This window comes from Solanum verrucosum, unplaced genomic scaffold (assembly GCF_900185275.1).
Source record: "Solanum verrucosum unplaced genomic scaffold, falcon-dt-bn FXZP01000161.1, whole genome shotgun sequence".
In the NCBI taxonomy this organism is placed as follows: Eukaryota; Viridiplantae; Streptophyta; class Magnoliopsida; order Solanales; family Solanaceae; genus Solanum; species Solanum verrucosum.
In genome coordinates, this window is record NW_026020127.1 from 391446 (window position 1) to 412392 (window position 20947).

A 20947-nucleotide genomic window follows, 5' to 3' on the forward strand; every position below is an offset into this window, starting at 1 on the left:
GACCATTTATGAAATTCTCTAATTATGAACAATCATAGCCAAAGAAAATTTTGTATATAGCTATGAATTTTTTCGTAGCAAATAGTTGAATTATTCAACTACAAATTCTAAGTCATCACTATTTAACACCTTACATATTTTGTGACATTTTTTTGTTGTCACTAAATCATAGGTTGATTAGAGACAATAAAATTATTGTCACCAATTGTTCATATTATTAGTGACGAAAATAAATGTCACAATTAAATCTAATTTTTTATAGCTAAAACTTATAATATTTAACTACAAACTCTTATTTGTCGCTATTGTAACAACATATTTTTTGAGACGAAATTATTTTGTGTCCAAAAATAAATTAATTTTAAGACAAAAAATAATTTGTTACGAATTAGATACATCATTTGTGATGAAATAATGTGTCACTGGTAACTTTAAATTCGTGACTGACAGTACTCAATAAATGGCGTCAATTCATTTTTTGGTGGAAAATTTTAGTGGACAAAATTTTGCCACAAACTTTTATGTTTCGTCACTAAAAGCATATGTCTCATATATTTAAGCACGAAAAGTAATTTTTATCACTAAAAATAAATAATTAGTGACGAATTTTATGTCATAGCTAATAATTTCGTAGCTATATATCATCTTTGTTATAGTGACCCCTAGTTATGGTAGGACAACAAAAAGGCATTAGAAAACCTAAGAAATGACCTACAAACACTGTCTACAAAAACAAAGAAACAATATTGAAAGGCCATGTTAGTTGCTTGTCTATATATATATGCATGGACAAGTTTAGGGTCCGATGAGGGTGTTTATGCGAATTCTTTTAGCAAAAATTTATATCGTATATATAAGATGATTTTTTTTAATTTTGACTTGTGAATATATATAAATTTTGAATCTTCTAGATAATATTTTAATTTTTCAAATACTTGGATATTTTGTGAAATTAATTAAGGTGCGAGTTCGTTGTCATCATATGGCTAATTAAAAATTTGTTTATCTCAATTATGGATAAAATAATTTTTTTAAAAACTTTGTAGTCTAAAACAAGCGATAGACATTATTTATTGTGGTTTTCCATCGGTATTCTTTATCCACATTGCGCTTGACTGAATTAGGATTCATACCGAATATCCCGTATTAATAGGGTAAATCATTTCTAATAAATGTGACTGATATGACTATATTATCATTTCATAAAAGTAAAATTGTTTATAACTATTAAAACGATACTCTTTTTTAGAAATTGAAAGAAAAATATCACATAAAAATAAAATAAAACGAAACAGATACGAGAAAGTTGTCACATTCAAATGATGAAGGTAACATTGTAGTGCTCCTATGGGTGTCGGTGAAACAATTATACAAAGGCAGTTTCATATGTCCACACACATGATAAGTGAGACAGAGTTTCTATTTTGTGACAAAATAATTATTGAAAGATATATTTTAATTACATTCTTCTTTCTTTTTAAAGAATTTTTGACAATTGAAAGATGTTATTTTTATATATTTTTTTTATTTAAATTGAAATTTTAATAAAAATAATTTATCTATTTTCACATTGTAGAAATAAAGTTGTGTATGTATTATTTTATATGTATGCAGTCTTATTTTATCTTGTGATGGGTAAAAGATAGTTTTCAATTAAAAAAGATTGAAACAAACAAACAATTGACATAGCTACTTTTGTTGTTGGATTATCAAATTTGTTTAACTAGTACTATTATTTGGGATAGAAAAACAAACAATTTAAAGATGATCGAGTAATTTGAACGAATTCTGAAATTAGTTAAGTAATTTTAACGTGATTTTCAAAGCCATCACGACAATATTATATCTATATTCTAGCGTAATCTCATAAATGAGATTTTAAAAAATAACTAAGAGATACATGTATTTTATCTCTATTTATATGAAATAAAAAAGTTATTTCCTATATCTAACTAGTTGAACCAAAGTCACTTCATACAAGTTCATTAATAATGTCCAGTATGCTATTGGTTTCCTAAATAAATTTGGAGACTAATGCTAAGGTTAAAACTAAGGAATTTTTTTAAGGATTTTCAATTACTCATAGCTGTGAATATTTCCCAAGAGATAGAAGTTGATACAAACTTGTCTAATGTTTCATTTGTTTTAGTTATTATTTACTTTGGCATTGTTATTATTACGTTCTTTCATGTTTTCGTCATGATCTTTTGCTACTGCATTTGTTTTGCATATTTATTTTTCTGTATGCTTTACTTGATCTGAGGGTTTATCATAAACAACATCTTTACCTTCATAAGCAGAAGTAAAACCCTCCCCAGATCTTAGTTATGAAATTATATTAGTTATATTATTGTAAACTTGTCTAGGACAAAATGTGTCTAATAAAAGAAACTAGCTGAGCTAATGTCTTATTCTTCAAACTCTAAACATAATTAAGATGGACATAAGTGACAAAAAATATAACTTCATATACTTCTAACGATCAACAACAACCTCATAAGCATAAAGTATCACTGCTCTCCAAATTTCAAATGTGAGATTACACGGAATATACTATTGTAAACTTATCTGGGATCAAATATGTCTAATATAAGAAACTAACTGAGCTAATATCATATTCTTCAAATTCTAAACATAAACATATGGACCCTAGTGACAAAAGAAATAACTTCATATACTTCTAATGGTCACAAGAACAATCTCATAAGCACAAAGTACAACTCCTCTTCAAACCGCAGTTGTGAGATCGTAATGGGGTATGTTGTAGTAAACTAGTATGAGACTAATTCTGTCTAATATAAAAAAACTAACTTAGCTAATATCATATTCTCCAAACTCTATATATAAACTAAGATGGACTTAAGTGACAAAAGATATAACTTCATATACTTCTAACAGTAAACAACAACCTCATAAGCACAAAGTAACACTCCTCTCCAAACCTCAGTTGTGAGATTACACGAGGTATGTGTTGTAAATTTGTATTAGACCAAATGTCTAAAATAAGAAACTAACCAAGCTAATGTCCTATTTTTCAAACTCTAAACATAAACTAAGATGTTTCTAAGTGACAAAAATACAACTTCATATACTTCTAACGGTGAAGAACAACCTCGTAAGCACAAAGTATCACAACTCTCTCAATCCCAGTTATAAAATTACAAGGAGTATATTGTTGTAAACTTGTCTAGGACCAAATGTGTCTAATATAAAAAAAACTAACTAAGCTAATATTATGTTCTCAAACTCTAAACATAAATTAAGATGAACCTAATTAGTGACAAAAGATACAACTTCACATACTTCTAATAGTCAAGAACAACCTCGTAAGCACAAAATACCACTCCTCTCTAAAACTCACTTGTAAGATCATACCAAGTATGGCATTTCTAGGATCAAATATGCCTAATATAAGAAACTAACTGAGCTAATATCCTATTCTTCAAACTCTAAATATAAACTAACATGGACCTAAGTGATAAAAGATATAACTTCATATACTTCTAACGGTCAAGAACAACCTCATAAGCACAAAGTATCACTCCTCCTCAGCTCTAAGTTACCATTCTTGCATTGACCTCTGTGCTTCTTCTTCCCCCTCAAAAGCCAAGGAACAGTGTATAAATTGCTCCTCGCAGATGAATATTGAAGGTATGTAAGTTCCCATTTCTTCAAAATATTGTAATAGAAGTAGCTACAATTCACAAAAATCCATTTTTTTTCTCGAATTTTTCGATGGATTTTGGTGAAAGTACGCCGAAGAAGAAATCGAAACAATCCATTAATACAACACCCATTAAGCAGCAAAACCCACTTCCCATTTCCAGTTCATCTCCTTCAGATCCTATTTATCCTAAAACCCCACAAACCCTAAACCCCACCAATCGCCGCCGTTCCGTTCGCCTTAGCTCCACCCCTCAAACACCGGCGCCGCCGCCTCTATCACCTCCAACTTCTGCTCGACGAGGTAAATCTCTGAACTTTACTCCGAAAAATGGTACCAATTCAGCTAAAAGAAGGAAATCTAAGGTTGCTGATTTAACCCCTGTTTTGACACCGGGACTTACTGAATCGAAGAGGAAAAGGAAATGTGTAGAGAGAAAAAATGTGGGTGTTGAGAAAAGAAGTGTTTCGAGGAGTTGTAAGAAGAGGGTGTATTATAAAAAAGTGGTTTTTGATGGGGGGGAGTTTGGTGTGGGGGATGATGTATATGTTAAGAGGAGAGAAGATGCTGGTTCGGACAATGAGGATCCCGAAGTGGAGGAATGTAGGATTTGTTACAAGCCAGCAGGGAGGGTAATTATGATTGAGTGTGATGAATGCTTAGGAGGGTTTCATTTGAAGTGTTTGAAGCCACCTTTACAGGAGGTTCCTGAAGGGGATTGGATTTGTGTGTATTGCGAGGCGAAGAAATTAGGGAAAATAGTGGAAATGCCTGCACCACCCAAGGGGAAGAAACGGGTAAGGACTGCTAAGGAAAAGTTACTTGACAGTGATCTGTGGGCGGCTCGTATTGAGAGGTATATGAGCTTTCTATTTTGTATGTTAATTATAAAAACTTTTTGTGGTTTCTTTGATTTTGCATATCAGGGATCGTGATGTTTGATTAATTGTGATATCAATGCTATAGTATATGGAAAGAAGTGGATGGTACATATTGGTTCCGGGCACATTGGTATATTATTCCTGAGGAAACAGATGCAGGAAGACAGCCACATAACTTAAGGAGAGAACTTTATCGGACTAATGATTTTGCTGATGTTGAGGTAATATTGTGGTATTCTCTTATCTGTCTTACAATGTATATGTTTTTCACTGTGGAAGTTATATGCTACCTATTTTGCTGCTTGAGGGTTGTAATTTTTGTTATGGTAGAAGATGTCATTTACCTGTTGATCAGTTCAATTGATTGATAACTTCCCAAAATCAAAAGACAGGTGTAAATGTATTGATCTATCATTGGGTAATGTTCTTGATAGAGTTCTCAAAAGAGAGAGAATGCAAGTGGTAAGATTTTACTTTTGGGGGTTTGGATGTTATAACGAATTTATTGGGATAAGACTCTCACCCCAACGGAAAGGAGCCAAAGCTCAATTTTTCTGCTTATCTGGCGGTCTGAATTATATATGTTGCGAGTAAGTGACCAATTACATCTGTTAATAAAGGCCTACGATTCTATCTGCAGATGGAATCTGTCATCAGGCATTGCTTTGTTTTGTCTCCAAAAGAATTTGAGAAGGCAAGAAATGGTGGAGATGATGTTTTCCTTTGTGAATATGAATATGACATCCACTGGCATAGTTTCAAGCGCATTTCTGAGATTGAAGATAATGCTGTGGTATGTTATTATAAAATAATTTTTGATGATATTTGTGGAACCTTTTGCTCATGTCTGATGAAATATTCCGAATTAGTAAGCTGTCTTCTCATTTGGTAGGATGATGATGAAGCTGAGAATGATGGGGATTGGAACTCTTGCGAAGATCAAGACTCTGACGGGGAAGACGATGTAGAATATGAACGGGAAAAACTAAGTAATCTATTAACCAGACCATCTCCAGCTCATCCTTTGGCTGCGGTATACAACTTGTCCTTTGAAAGATTCATAGTTCACTTCTTCATGTTGCATAAAGCAGAAAGCTAATTAGTTTGTGTAAGAGTGCAGAATTCAAGAAAGGGTCGCTTTTTTGGACTACAAAAGATTGGTGCAAAGAAGATACCAGAACATGTGAGGTCTCATAAGCTTACTGAACTTGAGAAAGCAAAAGGAACCCTTTTGCTGGCAACTTTACCCAAGTCTCTACCTTGTAGGACTAAGTATGTCTTTCCTAAGGTGCAATCTTAATTCTTCATGCAATTTGCTCGGTATTTATCTGACAAATAAGTGCTCTCTTTTGCAGAGAAATGGAAGAGATAACTACATTCGTAAAAGGTGCCATATGCAATGATCAATGCCTGGGTAGATGCCTTTACATACATGGTGTTCCTGGGACAGGAAAGGTATCTATTGGCTTAAGAGAATGCACTTGACTGATAGCATAAGGCAGTCATATATCGTTTCTATGTTTAGGCTGGTCTGACATTACTGATTTGTTCCTTTATCTGCACTGTGATGCAGACAATGAGTGTATTAGCAGTAATGAGGAGTTTAAGGTGTGAAGTTGATGCAGGGAGCATTAAACCTTATTGTTTTGTGGAGATTAATGGCCTAAAATTGGCTTCACCCGAGAATATTTACAGTGTAAGAATGAAATGCAATTTCTCGTGTGATGCAGAAAATATCTTTGTTCTCTGAAATGTTTCTCTCGACTGTTTCAGGTTATTTATGAAGCACTTAATGGGCACAAGGTCGGTTGGAAAAAGGCTCTTCATTCCTTGAATGAGCGGTTTTCCAATGTTGCTGAACATAGCAAAGAGGAAAACCGGCCTTGTATTCTACTTATAGATGAACTGGATCTCCTGGTTACCAGAAATCAAGCGGTAAATGATGCATCCTTCTATCCACAGTAGTAAATATCAAAACAAGCAAATTGCATATGTATGAATTTTTTCCTTTTATATCCAGGTTTTATATAACATTCTTGATTGGCCTACCAAGCCACATTCCAAACTGATTGTTATAGGTGTGTGCTCAATTTGCTATCAGCATTTCCTTCCTTCTGTATTAGTTAGTACATGTGAAGATAAAATGGGAACTTCTCTCACCAACAGGTATTGCAAATACTATGGATCTTCCGGAGAAGTTGCTTCCGAGGATTTCAAGTCGTATGGGCATTCAAAGACTTTGCTTTGGTCCCTATAACTATCAGCAGCTTCAAGAAATTATTTTAACTCGCCTCAATGGAATTGAGGCCTTCGAAAAACCTGCAATTGAATTTGCGTCAAGGAAGGTTGGTCCTTCTGTGGTTCACCTCTACAAGGAATTTATCTTTATTAGTTGATGCTAATCATCCCATTCACATGCTTGATACTTAAGTTGATTATTAAAGCAATGTCCACTTTACACATAAATCCAGGTGGCAGCTGTTTCAGGTGATGCACGCCGTGCACTAGAAATATGTAGGCGAGCTGCGGAACTTGCAGATTATCGTGTTAAGAAATTGCTACCAATTCCCGATTCTGCTGCAGCAGGTGACCTAAACGTCGAACTTTGTAGACATTAGTGGCAAGAAAGAAATACTTGGAATTCCATTAGAAAGAAATACACATTCATTCTGGTTTTGAACATCTAACATCCCTGGTAGGTTTATACAGATGACTTGTCTATGTGTATGTTTCAGGTAAAATGCTTGTCAGAATGGCAGATGTTGAAGCAGCCATTCAGGAAATGTTCCAGGCTCCTCATATCCAAGTAAGTCCAAAAGGAACACCCTGTGATGTAATTTCAACAGTCATTTTAGCTAGTGGGGACATATCTTGTTGATAACAAGATATCAACAAGCTAACAACCAAGAGTCCACTCTCTTTTGATCTTCCCTTTTTTTGTCTTGCACTACTCTCAAGCCCAAACTAGTTGGTGTCCGCTTGCGGGGGTGGGTAGAGAGCGAATGTAAAAAATAGTTAAATTTTCTCCTCTGCTTTTTTAAAAAAAAAGAAAAATATCAAACCACCAAGTGGGTTAGGCATAACCCCTATCTGTAAATATATAGCAAAAATTACAAGAAGGTGGATAAGACAACCTTCCAATACAATATGAGAAATGATCGAAGTCATTTCTATAGGACAGGTACAGTAGAGAGCGAATGTAAAAAATAGTTACATTTTCTCCTCTGCTTTTTAAAAAAAAAAGAAAAATATCAAACCACCAAGTGGGTTAGGCATAACCCCTATCTGTAAATATATAGCAAAAATTACAAGAAGGTGGATAAGACAACCTTCCAATACAATATGAGAAATGATCGAAGTCATTTCTATAGGACAGGTACAGTAGAGAGCGAATGTAAAAAATAGTTACATTTTCTCCTCTGCTTTTTTTTTTAAAAGAAAAATATCAAACCACCAAGTGGGTTAGGCATAACCGCTATCTGTAAATATATAGCAAAAATTACAAGAAGGTGGATAAGACAACCTTCCAATACAATATGAGAAATGATCGAAGTCATTTCTATAGGACAGGTACAGTAGAGAGCGAATGTAAAAAATAGTTACATTTTCTCCTCTGCTTTTTTTTTTAAAAGAAAAATATCAAACCACCAAGTGGGTTAGGCATAACCGCTATCTGTAAATATATAGCAAAAATTACAAGAAGGTGGATAAGACAACCTTCCAATACAATATGAGAAATGATCGAAGTCATTTCTATAGGACAGGTACACAACTTTCAGGGATGAGAGAAGAAGCATTTTTGGCTTCCATAGTAGTGGGTGTCAGTGAATGAACAGTACCACTCGTAGTAAAGCTCCAATTCGTTGTGATTTGGACAGTCAAAGTTTGTTGGAACTTTGGGGAAAGATGTCTAAATTGAGCCGGTGAAGAAGTTGATTGTGAAGAGGAAAGATGTACCTTGAGCTGGTGAAAAGGAAAGATGGCATCCTAGGGTGTGGCCTAGTGGTCAATGAAGTGGAAGGAGAACCATGAGGCCTCAAGTTCAAATCTCAGCGGAGACAAATAAATACTAGGTGATTTGTTCTTATTTGTTGTCTAAACCTTGGTGAATCATGTTACCTGTTACCTGTTACCTGTGGGAGGTAGAGTAGGTATCCTGTGGAATTAGTCGACGTGCGTGCAAGTTCGTCCATGCACCACGATTATTTGTAAAAAAGAGGCTTGATGGTGGTTTAGATTTGACCCATGTTGGTCGAGAATATCAGTTCCACTGGAGGTTGACGCAGGATAATTTATTTAGCTGATTTGTGGAGTTGTGGCTTTGAGCTGGGTTTTGAGAGATGGCAGTATTAATATGGGTATTGAACAGAAGGGAAGATTTTTCTATCTGGGTGGTTTAAGGCAATTCTGTTGGTTTTTTCATGGTCAAGATGATCTAAATTTTGGTAGAGTGCTAGGAAGGCAGATGGATCAGGGGGGTTGGTATTGGTCATCTAGGTGTTGGCCAAAGAGATCTATAGATAACAATATGGCATAGAGAGTTCAGCCAAGAGAGCTCTGAGGTTGAAGCAAGTTACTGTTGCTATTGTCCCATCTGCTTCACCAAAAGTTTTCAGGTGTCCAAATTGGAGGTCTCCATAGGTTAAAATCCTATTAATTGCTAGAAAAATGGGAGTATTCTTGCATACATGTAAGTTTCAAAATGAATTTTACCAAGGACTTACGCTGACCATCCCTTAGTACAAAATGGGAACTCCAATGATTTCTTAGTGAAATCATGTTAGGACTAGCTCTTGTTTTTCTCTATGGTTGATTCATAATGATGCGGCAACAAAGTGCTAGCTGATGTTTCACTGGCTATAAGGGGGAGAAGAAGAGGAAGGATTTTGTTTTCATAGTGCTTGCAATATGTCTAATTATTTGTTTTGTGTAGGTGATGAGAAGCAGCTCCAAGCTGAGTAAAATCTTCTTGGCAGCTATGGTTTATGAGGGTCACAAGACGGGGATGAGCGAGACCACCTTTGACAAGGTAGTTTCCCGTCTTCTGCCTTTTGAAGTTTCACCTGCCTCTTGTGTGGCATCTATGATTTACTGATGTATCATGTATCTCTTGTAGTGAAATCATGCATCTTTTGTAGTGAAAAGAAAACACAAGTTATAATCGATTGCTATTTTTCAATTAAAAGTCTGCCCGCTTTGATTCTACTCTTTCTTCTGGTTTGGTTTTTATGCACTTATATATAATCTTCTGGCCTATACATTAGCTTGGTTTCTGTTTAAGTTTGCTCCCTGAAATAATTTTCTCAATGCAGTTGGCAATAACTGTTTCCTGTCTCTGTACAAGCAATGGTGAAAAATTTCCAGGATGGGATATGCTTTTAAAAGTTGGGTAAGCCACAATATTCTTTAGCTTCCTGAAATTATCAAGCTATAAATTCTTAACCTTGGATTAATGAAGTCCAAAATCCTTGTTACTTTGTAGTATTTTTTTTATCTATTTATTTTATTTTGTATATTGTGTGCGGCAAGTCTTGATTTCTTAGCATAAGTCTGGTAGGATAACTCCCATTTCCTAACCTTGACAGAGGCTTGCAGTGTTATCAAAAGCAAAAAAGCTCTAAGGTCCGTTGGGGCTTTATGTGCAAATAAATCGTGGGCTTTAATGAAAAAAGGCGCTAAGGGAGAAAAAAATACAAATATATATATATATATATATATATACATATTTAGTCTAAGACCAATAATTATAAGCATGAATGACACACATATGAACAAAGAAATTGATTTATTTTTTTTACAATAAAGTGATATTTCAATTGTTTAGTATCGGCTCTTCAGAAGAGGCTCATTGGCAAGGAAAAGTATGACTTAGAATCTCGATGACGAGACTGAAGCGCACATTAAGCATGGCGGCACTCAACACGTTTTGGGCCTTGTTTTTTAGGGCTTAAGCGCAACTTTGACAACACTAGGCTGTCATCGTAACAAATTAGTTCTGTGTTTTGATGTCCTGTTCTCATAATGTTGTGAAGTAGATGTAATTGTTGATATGGATAGCAAGTTGATGCCAGTGAATGGTGACTGGAAATAAATGTTGCTCGGACTCTTCAAAAATGTCGGCACGTGTGTGGAAATTCTTGTTCACTTTGTTAATTATCCTTCATTTATTTTGTTTGGTGGTAGATGCAAGCTTGGTGAATGCAGAATACTTCTATGTGAACCTGGAGTGAAGCATAAACTGCAAAAGTTACAGCTCAATTTTCCAAGGTAAGTTTCTTTATTATTCCTCAGCTGTATGTGACAAACCTTATAACTGAATTTTCTCTTTTAACTAAAATGCCGGTGTAGAATCTAATCCCAAATAATCAAATTTACATAATCATGTGTGCCCAAAGAGGTCCTAGCAATAACAACTTTTTACTGATAAGACAACAACTACACCTCAGCTCCAAACAAGTTGGGGTAACTTTTTTATGATACTCTCAAAAATCCATCGGTCAAGATATTTAGAAAGAAACTCATCCTTTTGACGAATGAGATTTCTAACTGGTTAATTTGTTCATCCATGCTTTCCTTGTTTAGCGAAAGTGCCGCTAAGTTGGATTGGGGTTCATCAGCATTATTAAGCGTTGAATTGTGTGACCTGCCATTAAAATGCTTTTCTTTATAAGGAATAACCCTACTTATGGTTTTCAGCGCGTGCCTGATTCTTCTTTGGGGGCTTAAGCATTTTGGTTATATATGATTACAAGACTTGAATTCAAGATTTTAATTGTGTGAATCATCTTACGAAAGCTTATACTTCTGTTCATCAGCATTATTAAGCGTTGAATTGTGTGACCCGCCATTAAAATGCTTTCAGTACAAGGAATAACCCTACTTATGGTTTTCAACCGCATGCCTGATTCTTCTTTGGGGGCTTAAGCATTTTGGTTATATATGATTTACAAGACTTGAATTCAAGATCTTAATTGTGTGAATCATCTTACGAAAGCTTATACTTCTATTTATATACTACAATCTTCAACATTAAGACTATGGATGGTTTTTTTATTAGGAAAGAAATGTTTCGGAGAGGATACGAAGGATGAATAATTTGTTACTCTTTCCATAGATCATATTTTATTTTTTTTTATGACAAGGGAAACCCGCAGCCGCTACCCTTTGGGTGTGCACAGGGTAAAACCCCCGCTCCTATGCAATAGCTCGCAAACCACATAGGAGAGGTAACCCGCACTAGGCAAGCCTGGTGCGACGAGCTCGACCCAAAAGGCAAACCCCTTGCTTTTGCTAGCAAGGGGTTTCAAACTTGAGACCTCCAACATGGAAGTCTCAAGCCCAAACCACTGGGCCACCCCGAAGGGTCATAGATCATATGTTTGAAGTAAAACTCTGTCATTCTACTAATGATCTTATATATATTTTGAAGTGTTGGTAGTTTAAAGTACATCATATAAACTCTTGAATTGTTGGCATTTTGAAGAGATTATTGTGTATTGTTGTAAATACCCATGTTTTATTTGTTTTAATTCGTCAATACCTCAACCTTGTTAGGATGAAACCTTCACTTAGAGTTTCTAAAATGAAGAGAGTTTTACTTCACCTTCCGACCTTTCAGCACTTGGCAAGTGTCAGACTCTTGCAATGGTTGCTTTTGTCCTGATTCGTTGCGTTTTTGTTGCAGTGATGATGTTTCATTTGCCCTTAAAGACAGCAAGGAGTTGTCGTGGTTGGCTCGATATTTATAACTCATGAAACACCCATGAGTGTGGCTTAGAAGTCAGGGATGTTGGATTAAGAATGATGAGATCTCATGCTCAAGAGGCAAAAAAGCACTAGGCGATTTCTTTTCACTGTCCAAGCAGCTTTTTTGGATAGAGTTGCACAATACATGTGTTAGTACGAGGTAGCAAATATCAGTCGAGATGCACGCGAGCTGACAAGTGACTTGTGGATGTTTGAGTTTGATTGCTATCTTTTTCCTTCATTGGTTTCATATCCTTGTTCCCAATCAAGATTCTTCACAAGAACAATCCTGTACTTTCTTGTTATCTATGATTGTTAACATTATTTTACTTTAATGTATACAGCCGATTTCGGCGTTGTGAATTTGTGATTAATGAAACTGTTTACCTGATCAAAAAAAAGAAAATTTCATTGTGTTACTCTTGGCATTTTTAGAAGCGTAATGATAGCTTTTGAAAAATAGCCACTGTCAGGGAGTTTCAAATTCCACAGGCGAAGGCGAAAACTAATGTCTTGGTGGAATTTGAGACTTATTATGATTGTATTTCAATTATAAGGACTAAAAAGTGGTTATTTGCTAGAGTTGTTAATACAATGATAAATAAGTCACATAATAAATGCTCTCAACTTGTTGATTGATTGTAAGTTGTAACCAATATTTTTCATATCTATGTCATTCACAAGATAAAAGCAACTAAACGATAAAAAGTGGGTAATGTGTACATAATCTTATTCCTTACTTTGAGACGAAAAAAAAGTTGTTTTTGATAAATCCTCGGTTCAGACCATCATAGTAGGCCAGTTTTGGGTTGGGTTGTCATCACATTCTGTTTAGTAACTACTAATACATAGAATTCTTGTTGTCAATATTGGTAATGCTTTGTAAACAAACAAATTTTATGGAGTTGGATCAAAATGTTATATACTCATAATAAAATTGTTATCACTTGCGGGGATAGCTCAGTTGGGAGAGCGTCAGACTGAAGATCTGAAGGTCACGTGTTCGATCCACGTTCACCGCATTGTTTTTGTTGGCTATTACTAATAATCGACCCGATTAATTCGCATTGTTTTTGTTGGCTATTACAATCTAGTATATGACTCGATTAATTTAAATTTATTGTGTGATTTTTTCCATCTCGCTCCAATTTTATTTTATTTTTCTTGTTGGCTATTACTAATAATCTAGTATATGACCCGATTAATTCGCATTGTTTTTGTTGGCTATTACAATCTAGTATATGACCCGATTAATTTAAATTTATTGTGTGATTTTTTCCATCTCGCTCCAATTTTATTTTATTTTTCTAGGGGTAATAATTAAACTAATCAACTATATAATTCAATTTATTGTTTACTACGTAGCAAGGAAAATCAAAATACACATTGAATTCGAGTTGATACACAAAAATAAATGAAATCAATTTTCTTTCAACTAGCTCTCACACATATAGTGGATTAACACATAATTTTCATACGTAACAACTAAATCGTGTGCGATCAATATTACTTCAAGAGCTCCATGATAATTTTAAATCCGCTCATAATCTATAACTTCTCGATTAATGAATCTTTTATAAACGGCAAGGATTTCTGTTTGCTTAAAATGATATGTTTGATGTAGATATGTAAAATCAAAATGATTACTGTATTAGTTTTCTTTTTTTCATATGCAAAAAAAAGTAACAGAAAACTTAATTTAACTAAGAAAATATACCATAATGTGAACACTTGCGGGGATAGCTCAGTTGGGAGAGCGTCAGACTGAAGATCTGAAGGTCACGTGTTCGATCCACGTTCACCGCATTTTTTTTCTCCAAATTTATGATCCGACTAAACTAAATTCATCCTGTTGTGTCCAAATTTATGATCCGACTACACGAAATTCATCCCGTTGTGTCCAAATTTATGATCCAACTAAACCAAATTCATCCCGTTGTGTCCAAATTTATGATCCGACTACACCAAATTCATCCCATTGTGTCCAAATTTATGATCCGACTAAATCAAATTCATCCCTTGTGTAAGGCGGGCTAACAAGAGAGACAAACGCTTCTTGTGTGAGGTTTTTCTAATCTTATGACTCAAAATTCGAAATCTTTCTAATTAATGATAAAGATAATTTCATCCATCCCACCCTACTTCTAGTCGGTTGTACACTATATTTTCCGTTTAGACTATCCTAATAAAACCTTAAATTATGTTTAAAGGCCTTTTTAATCATTTTGCTTTGCTCATATGAATTATTATTTATAAAAAAAAAAACTCAAAATTAATGAAAAGTTGATCAAACTTGCCACATTGATTATGGTGTTTCAAAAGCTAATTAAGCTTGAAAACTTATCTTACCTACCACTTTCCTCTTCTTCTTTTTTTGTTCTTTCACTTGCCGTTTGATATCTATATATGTTGAAGTCTTATTAATTACTTTAAATTTGTACAGTGTAAGGCTCATTCAAAGGGAAAGTGCTCCCATCATGATTTTTATCATATTTTAGGCTTGTATCCAAAAACTTTAATTAAAAAGCGGAGAAATCTTATTCATTCGAGCACTATTTTTATTTTAGAAAATCAAACTTTTGTATAAAACAAACACCAAACACTAGTGGTCAAGTGGTAAAATAGTATCCTGCCAATAATATTATGTGATTTATTCCTTAAATAGAAAACAAGGTAATTATTTAATTAAAGAGGAGCAAATTAAAATTTTAGCAATAACCTCAAACTCTCTCAAAAAAAAAAAAAAAAACTCTCCAACCCCCAAAAGCCTAAAGAAAAAGAACAAAATACAATTATAGTATATATTTTTTTTCCCAATTGTATACATCAATTAATATAACTTATATACTAATAATAATGCTTCTCTTTCAAAATTTCACACTACTTCAACTGTCGTTATTAGATGTAAACTAGGGAAATTTTCCAGCAAATCGACCGTGAGCATGGAGGCCCTCGGCCGTGGAGGCGGCTGACTAGAATACTCGTCCATAGAGGATGAGTATGTTAACTTGGCCGCCTCCACACGTTCGCGGGTTTTAAGCCATTTTGCTTGCATGTATTTTTGTTTACGCCATGGCCCAATGTGCATTTTCTTGTCCTTCATACATTTCTTGGCTGCCGCGCACAAAATCTTGATCAACGATAGCAATCTTTCGATTTTTCCAATAAATACTTCTGGTAATTTTTTTACTAATCGGTTGTATTCTTCACATCCTCGTGCCATTTCGAATTCGGCACGAAAATTTAGCTCTATGATAACTCTTACTTCTCCCTTTTTAGGATTTGATGAGTCAATCACATCTATAAATGTATGTTCACCTGTATAACATGCATATGATTAATAAGATCGTTAAAGTTATTCAAAATTTAATATATTCATAAAAAATAATATTTGAGTGAATTAAAAAATGTGTCTCAAAAGTTCTTATCATAAATTTTGTCCTTGGTGGATAGCCACAAATTAAACAAGTCATTTTCCAGCTGTATTAATAATATCAAAACTATGTAATTGGTTCATTACCATACATTAAAAGAGATTTTTATATGGATGTCATTCTCAGTTATAAAATTATTTATTTTAATATATAGTAAGTTAAAAGCTCTAGATGTAGATATAAAGTTGTCATTTTATACACTATTCTTAAAAGATTTTAATAAGTTATCATTTCATCTCCATCAAAGGTCAAGATCTCCGTATTATTGATAGTTTAAATCGATCTTTAAGGCTTAATAAAAGATCACTCTTTATTCCGATCATATTAAAGAAAAATCTAAATATATTAAAGTTTCTATACGTACTTCCATTACGAAGAGGTATTTATATTTAGTGTTGCTTCATAGCTTTGAAATAAGTGGTAAATAATTTGTTATAATAGGTTTTATTTAAACTAAGCACATTAATAGTGTAAGAAATTTCCACGTGATCGAGTCATCTTTACATTTTATAACAAATTACTAACTTATTTTCAAGATTATAAATCTCACATTTTAAGGATGCTGACATATAGATATACTTTCACTAACTATATAAAGTTTCTACATATTAACAAATGTATATAATTTAAGCTTAAAATTTCAATACTTCATCGGTATATATAACTTAAACTCTTTACTAAAAAGAATTTATTTTTTCAAAAAAGAAAAGAAAAAAGAAGTTACCTGATGGAATATCTGGAGAGTTCTTCCATTTCGACTTGCAAATTGCAGAGTTGAACCCTGCAATTTGCAGATGGCTGCAAACCTCCTTCATGAGGCAGGTCTTGCAACCGTCATCCGGCGTTCTCCGGCAACTACATATAATTCCATTTCCTTCTTTTATTGCCTCCTTTGTAATGCTTCGGATTTGTGATTCTAAGGAAGTAGTCCGATATAGTACACCCTGACGAAATAAAAATATTTACATAATCAAATTACTAAAAATATAATTACAAATAGCTTTATTTAATAACATAAATTGATAACTAGAATAAATTGTATCTTATAAAATTACACCAATTATGTAAGAAAATCAGTATAAAATCATCACATAATAATAGGACTTTAAGTTATATGCATGAAAAATATAAAGAATCTTTATACTATCAGTTCAATTTAGCCGACAAATTATTATTCTATTTTTCGTAGTAATCAAGCTTTCCTATTATTGAAAACAACTTAAATAATTTTAAAAGGAGAAATTAGATACGAAAAAAATTAATTAATGAAATGGCCGTTAAGTAATTAATTATCGGATAGGAGAAATGCAAGGAAATGAAGACTGTTTTTAATCGAAGAGAGAAAAACTAGGAAATAGAAAAATTTCAAAACAAGACCCTTTATATTATTTCTAATTCGATTCTAGAGTCTCGGAGCAACATTAAAGTTTATCTCTACGTGATTATAGGTTACGAGCTTCAACCGCGATATATAGCAATTACAAACACTACATTAGAGCAGACTTTTCACATCACACATTCTACTGATTAATGTGCGGGATTCTTTGCGCCCCTTGTTAATTTGTGATTAAAATTTTATTTTTAAAAAAAATAATTGAATATTTGAAATTACTTACTTGTAAAAGCTGATGTTGAGTTTCCCAAAATTGATTATCTTCAACATTTTCCGACTCATCTTTTTCTTCGCCTTCATCATCATCATCATCATTCTCATTTTCGTCACAAAAATCGAGACGGATACTTTTCAATGATTCGTTATTGAGAAAACCAAAAATAGTATCGGAAATATTTATCGATGCGGGGTCGCCGGAAAATGTCACTATTTCCGACTTATCGCACATTAAAATCCGATGACTCATTGTTCTTCTAGCCATAACTCAAACCATAATAATATCCTAATTCTCTAAATGGAGCTAAATATATATAAGAATAAGAAGCTTATAAATTTGTAATGTGACTAAATTTGATTTGGGAAATGGCTTTATATAGTTACCAAGAATTTTGGGGGAAAAATAAAAATTAAGTGGACAAAACAGCAAGGATCCACGTCTGTCCATGTCTACTATTTTTATCTTTTTTTTTTCCCTAAAACATTTCACCTAGTCTAGTATTGTCCTCCTTCTGGTTTTTAAATGCAATTTATCGACGAACGAGATTCAATTAATGATAGGGTTATAAAGATCGAAAAAGGGTTAATCCGACATCTTTGATCAAAAATTAATATATAAGTGTGTGTGGATCAAAGGATGTATAAAGGTTTCATGTTGTCGGATGAAGAGTGCAAAGGCAAAAAGGAGCTTGACAGGAAGACTCAAGAATTTAGTAGGAACAAAAGTCAGTCTTAGTGATCCAACTGGGTCGAATGGTAGGATTATCGCTCAATGAATAAAATTAGAGATGACAAATTGATCTTCCCCAAAAGATCACTCACATCGACGAAAAAGTTTGGCACCTAGCTAGCTGAAGTATTTTTTACGAGTGGTAGATACTCATTTTTTTTAACTTTATCAAAATATTATTCACACGCCCGCTATTTAAATTATCAATTCAATTTTATTATATTGAATGTAAAAATACATCATAAAATAAAAATTATTTCCTTTCCTTTCTTATTAGAGTTGGGCCATAACGCTTATTTATTGAAAAAGTCAAAAGAGTAAGCGTACGAGATCGATCGAAATCCCAAAAAATATTACTAGCATGTCGTAGATTCGGTCAAGTAAATACAATAAATTACGTTATTAAAACATTAAGTAAATATAGTAAATTACGTTATTAAAACAAAATTGACAATATAAAAAATATTACGCGATCAAAAATTCAAATTGCTTCAAATCCTTGACTCATGAAAAAATATAGGTTCTTGATTTTTTTTTCCACATATGTATCCAAAAGAGAGGGTCCATCTAGGGGTGTACAAAATTGAATCGAAAACCGAACCAAACCATAAATCGAGAAAAAAACTCGACTAGTGGTTGGTTTGACTTGGTTTAGTATTGAAAAAAAAAACCCGACTATATTTAAGTTGGTTTGGTTTTAACTAAGAAAAACCAACCCGATACCAAATCAACCCGACATTATATATAAAAATTTAAAATTTTGTTTTATACATAAAAAAATTTACTTTGATATAATTTTTAAATATTTCTTATACTTTTTCATAGTTTTTATCTTTTAATATATTATTTCAAGTTTGAAACTTAGAATTCTGAATGGTTCAATAAAAATTATAGTCCACACATGTTGGTAATTATAATAAAGCTTAAATCAAAATCAAATTAATACTAATGCAAAAAGAAAATCAATTCAACACTAAGAATGACAATAATATTGAATATTTATTTTTTGGTTTTACATTGGTTTAGACAATTCAAATGCATAATCTAATTTTAATTTCCTTTAATATTTAGTCATGTAACTAATACTCATTAAACTTATTTTAGCATGATCTAGTACTTTTAAATTATGATCATTTTCATTATGACTTCTTAATTTGCAATATTTGTTTTACGCGATTTCATTATTATTATTTTTTTGTTGGATATTTTAGTGTCATTACTCATATCATATTTTGTGTTATTTTCTTAAAAAACACCTTAGATAGTTGTATTTTGATAGGAGTAAAGAAATCTTTGAAGTACAAGTAAATTATATGTTTGTATGAATACTTTACCGGAAAAACTCGAAAATCCGAAAAACCCCGAGGTTGAAAAACCCGAGTTTATTGGTTTGATTTGGTTTATAGATTTAAAGATCCGACACAAATAGTTTGATTTGATATTTGAAAAATCCGAACCAATTAGCCGGTCATGTACACCCCTAGGTCCATCTTGTTTAACCATTTAACAACTTCATTTACATAACCACTCGACATTCCGTATTTATTGATTTGATAAATTTAAATTAACGTGATGTTTAATTATTAACAAAAATTATCTTTTTATCTAAGGAATTTTATTAATTCCAAAATAAAAGGATAAAGAAATTTCATTCAATCGTTCAGATCGATTCACAATTTTGTCACCTAACATCAAATTGTGGGATACCCTACAAAGAGATAAATTAGGTTTTTAGTAGGGTTTTTGATAATTGATATAGGAATCTTCTTTACACCATATATATGCGGCATCAAGCCAATGGTTTTTTTTGCTTTAAAACATATTGACGAAATTACCCATGGATAAAACAGAAACCTAGAGTGATAAGAGGGGGCATTATTGGAATTTAAAGTTTAGAATTATTTTTTCCTAGTCATACAAGATTAGATTGATGAATAATTAAAGATAAAATTTAGTATAAATAAAGAAAATGCCAAATCATTTTCATAATTCATTGTCCTGTCTTATATCCTTGTATAATTAGTCTTTAACTATTTTTATCCACTCCTTTTCAAATAATTTAATCATGCAATAATATCACATCATGATTATAAAAATATTTTATTTTGGTATAGCCTAACAATAACATGAATTAATGATTCGATAAAATGAGTATGAAGATAAAAAAGTAATAACACAAGAATCAAATTAGCGTCGTTTTCGCCTGCCGATCTATGATAACTTTGGAGATACACATGAAAAAAAAAAACTAGTGATTTTAGTATCCATAAATATTTGATTGATATGAATGACAAATGATTAATCTCTACATGAGTCTATGAGGTGATAGTTTACATAGAACTTAATTCGAGTGGGAGATTGTTGAGTAAGCGGACGATGTCTCACATTATTTGGTCTTGGAAATTAATGGGTAGTTAGATAGTTGGTTTGGAGGTGAGTTATGCATGTATTAAATTCAATATAAATATATTATCATGTTTGATAATTGGAAATTAGGGGGTAATGTTCATATAGAAAATTAATATGGTGTTTGATTTGCGATTCAGAAACCCGCATAATTAATAAATATATATGTTGCGAGAGAATTTATTTGTATTATTTTATGCAGGATATATAGAAAATGAAATAAGTAATAATCGTATAACTAAATAACTAATACATGAATAACTAACTCATGTATAAGTTATAACTGATACCTGAATAAAATAATATATAAATTTTCTCATAATTAATTTGTGCATTACTGCTATATCTGTATAATATTAATCAACTATCAAACGACCCCTATGTGTCATCCATAAGATACATTGACACTCTAAATAGTACATATAGAACCTTTTGAAGAAAATCGTGCAATTTTTTTTCTTAGAACAAACATACCAG

General features: G+C 32.7%; 2 protein-coding genes and 3 non-coding genes across 5 annotated transcripts; 4 read left to right on the plus strand and 1 right to left on the minus strand.

The window, feature by feature from the left end:
* The first annotated feature begins 3581 nt into the window (after positions 1 to 3581).
* Positions 3582 to 12684, plus strand: LOC125825955 (origin of replication complex subunit 1A-like). Its single transcript, XM_049505244.1, has 16 exons — positions 3582 to 4520; positions 4631 to 4766; positions 5186 to 5338; positions 5438 to 5578; positions 5666 to 5817; positions 5901 to 6000; positions 6119 to 6241; positions 6319 to 6480; positions 6566 to 6623; positions 6712 to 6890; positions 7017 to 7131; positions 7281 to 7351; positions 9479 to 9574; positions 9858 to 9934; positions 10729 to 10812; positions 12230 to 12684. The coding sequence occupies exons 1-16, from the start codon at positions 3736 to 3738 to the stop codon at positions 12291 to 12293; spliced, it is 2496 nt and encodes an 831-aa protein (XP_049361201.1). The 5' UTR covers positions 3582 to 3735; the 3' UTR covers positions 12294 to 12684.
* LOC125826067 (small nucleolar RNA snoR28) lies at positions 5246 to 5323 on the plus strand. Its single transcript, XR_007442923.1, has one exon. It is a non-coding gene; the product is annotated as a small nucleolar RNA snoR28 (small nucleolar RNA).
* A 556-nt stretch (positions 12685 to 13240) lies between the features above and the next one.
* Positions 13241 to 13313, plus strand: TRNAF-GAA (transfer RNA phenylalanine (anticodon GAA)). Its single transcript has one exon. It is a non-coding gene; the product is annotated as a tRNA-Phe (tRNA).
* A 711-nt stretch (positions 13314 to 14024) lies between these two features.
* TRNAF-GAA (transfer RNA phenylalanine (anticodon GAA)) lies at positions 14025 to 14097 on the plus strand. Its single transcript has one exon. It is a non-coding gene; the product is annotated as a tRNA-Phe (tRNA).
* A 1016-nt stretch (positions 14098 to 15113) lies between these two features.
* Positions 15114 to 17649, minus strand: LOC125825972 (uncharacterized). Its single transcript, XM_049505262.1, has 3 exons — positions 17342 to 17649; positions 16450 to 16669; positions 15114 to 15609 (listed from the first exon to the last, which is right to left on the minus strand). The coding sequence occupies exons 1-3, from the start codon at positions 17597 to 17599 to the stop codon at positions 15167 to 15169; spliced, it is 921 nt and encodes a 306-aa protein (XP_049361219.1). The 5' UTR covers positions 17600 to 17649; the 3' UTR covers positions 15114 to 15166.
* Between the last annotated feature and the right edge of the window lie 3298 nt (positions 17650 to 20947).

Excerpts from the sequence above, each read along its gene's own strand:
- LOC125825955 (XM_049505244.1), top strand. The coding sequence starts at position 3,736 with ATGGATTTTGGTGAAAGTACGCCGAAGAAGAAATCGAAACAATCCATT. Across the intron at positions 7,132-7,280 it reads TCCCGATTCTGCTGCAGCAG|GTAAAATGCTTGTCAGAATG; the intron begins GTGACCTAAACG and ends TGTATGTTTCAG. Across the intron at positions 9,935-10,728 it reads GATATGCTTTTAAAAGTTGG|ATGCAAGCTTGGTGAATGCA; the intron begins GTAAGCCACAAT and ends GTTTGGTGGTAG.
- LOC125825972 (XM_049505262.1), bottom strand. The coding sequence starts at position 17,599 with ATGGCTAGAAGAACAATGAGTCATCGGATTTTAATGTGCGATAAGTCG. Across the intron at positions 16,670-17,341 it reads CTCAACATCAGCTTTTACAA|GGTGTACTATATCGGACTAC; the intron begins GTAAGTAATTTC and ends TTATTTCGTCAG. Across the intron at positions 15,610-16,449 it reads CTCTCCAGATATTCCATCAG|GTGAACATACATTTATAGAT; the intron begins GTAACTTCTTTT and ends CATGTTATACAG.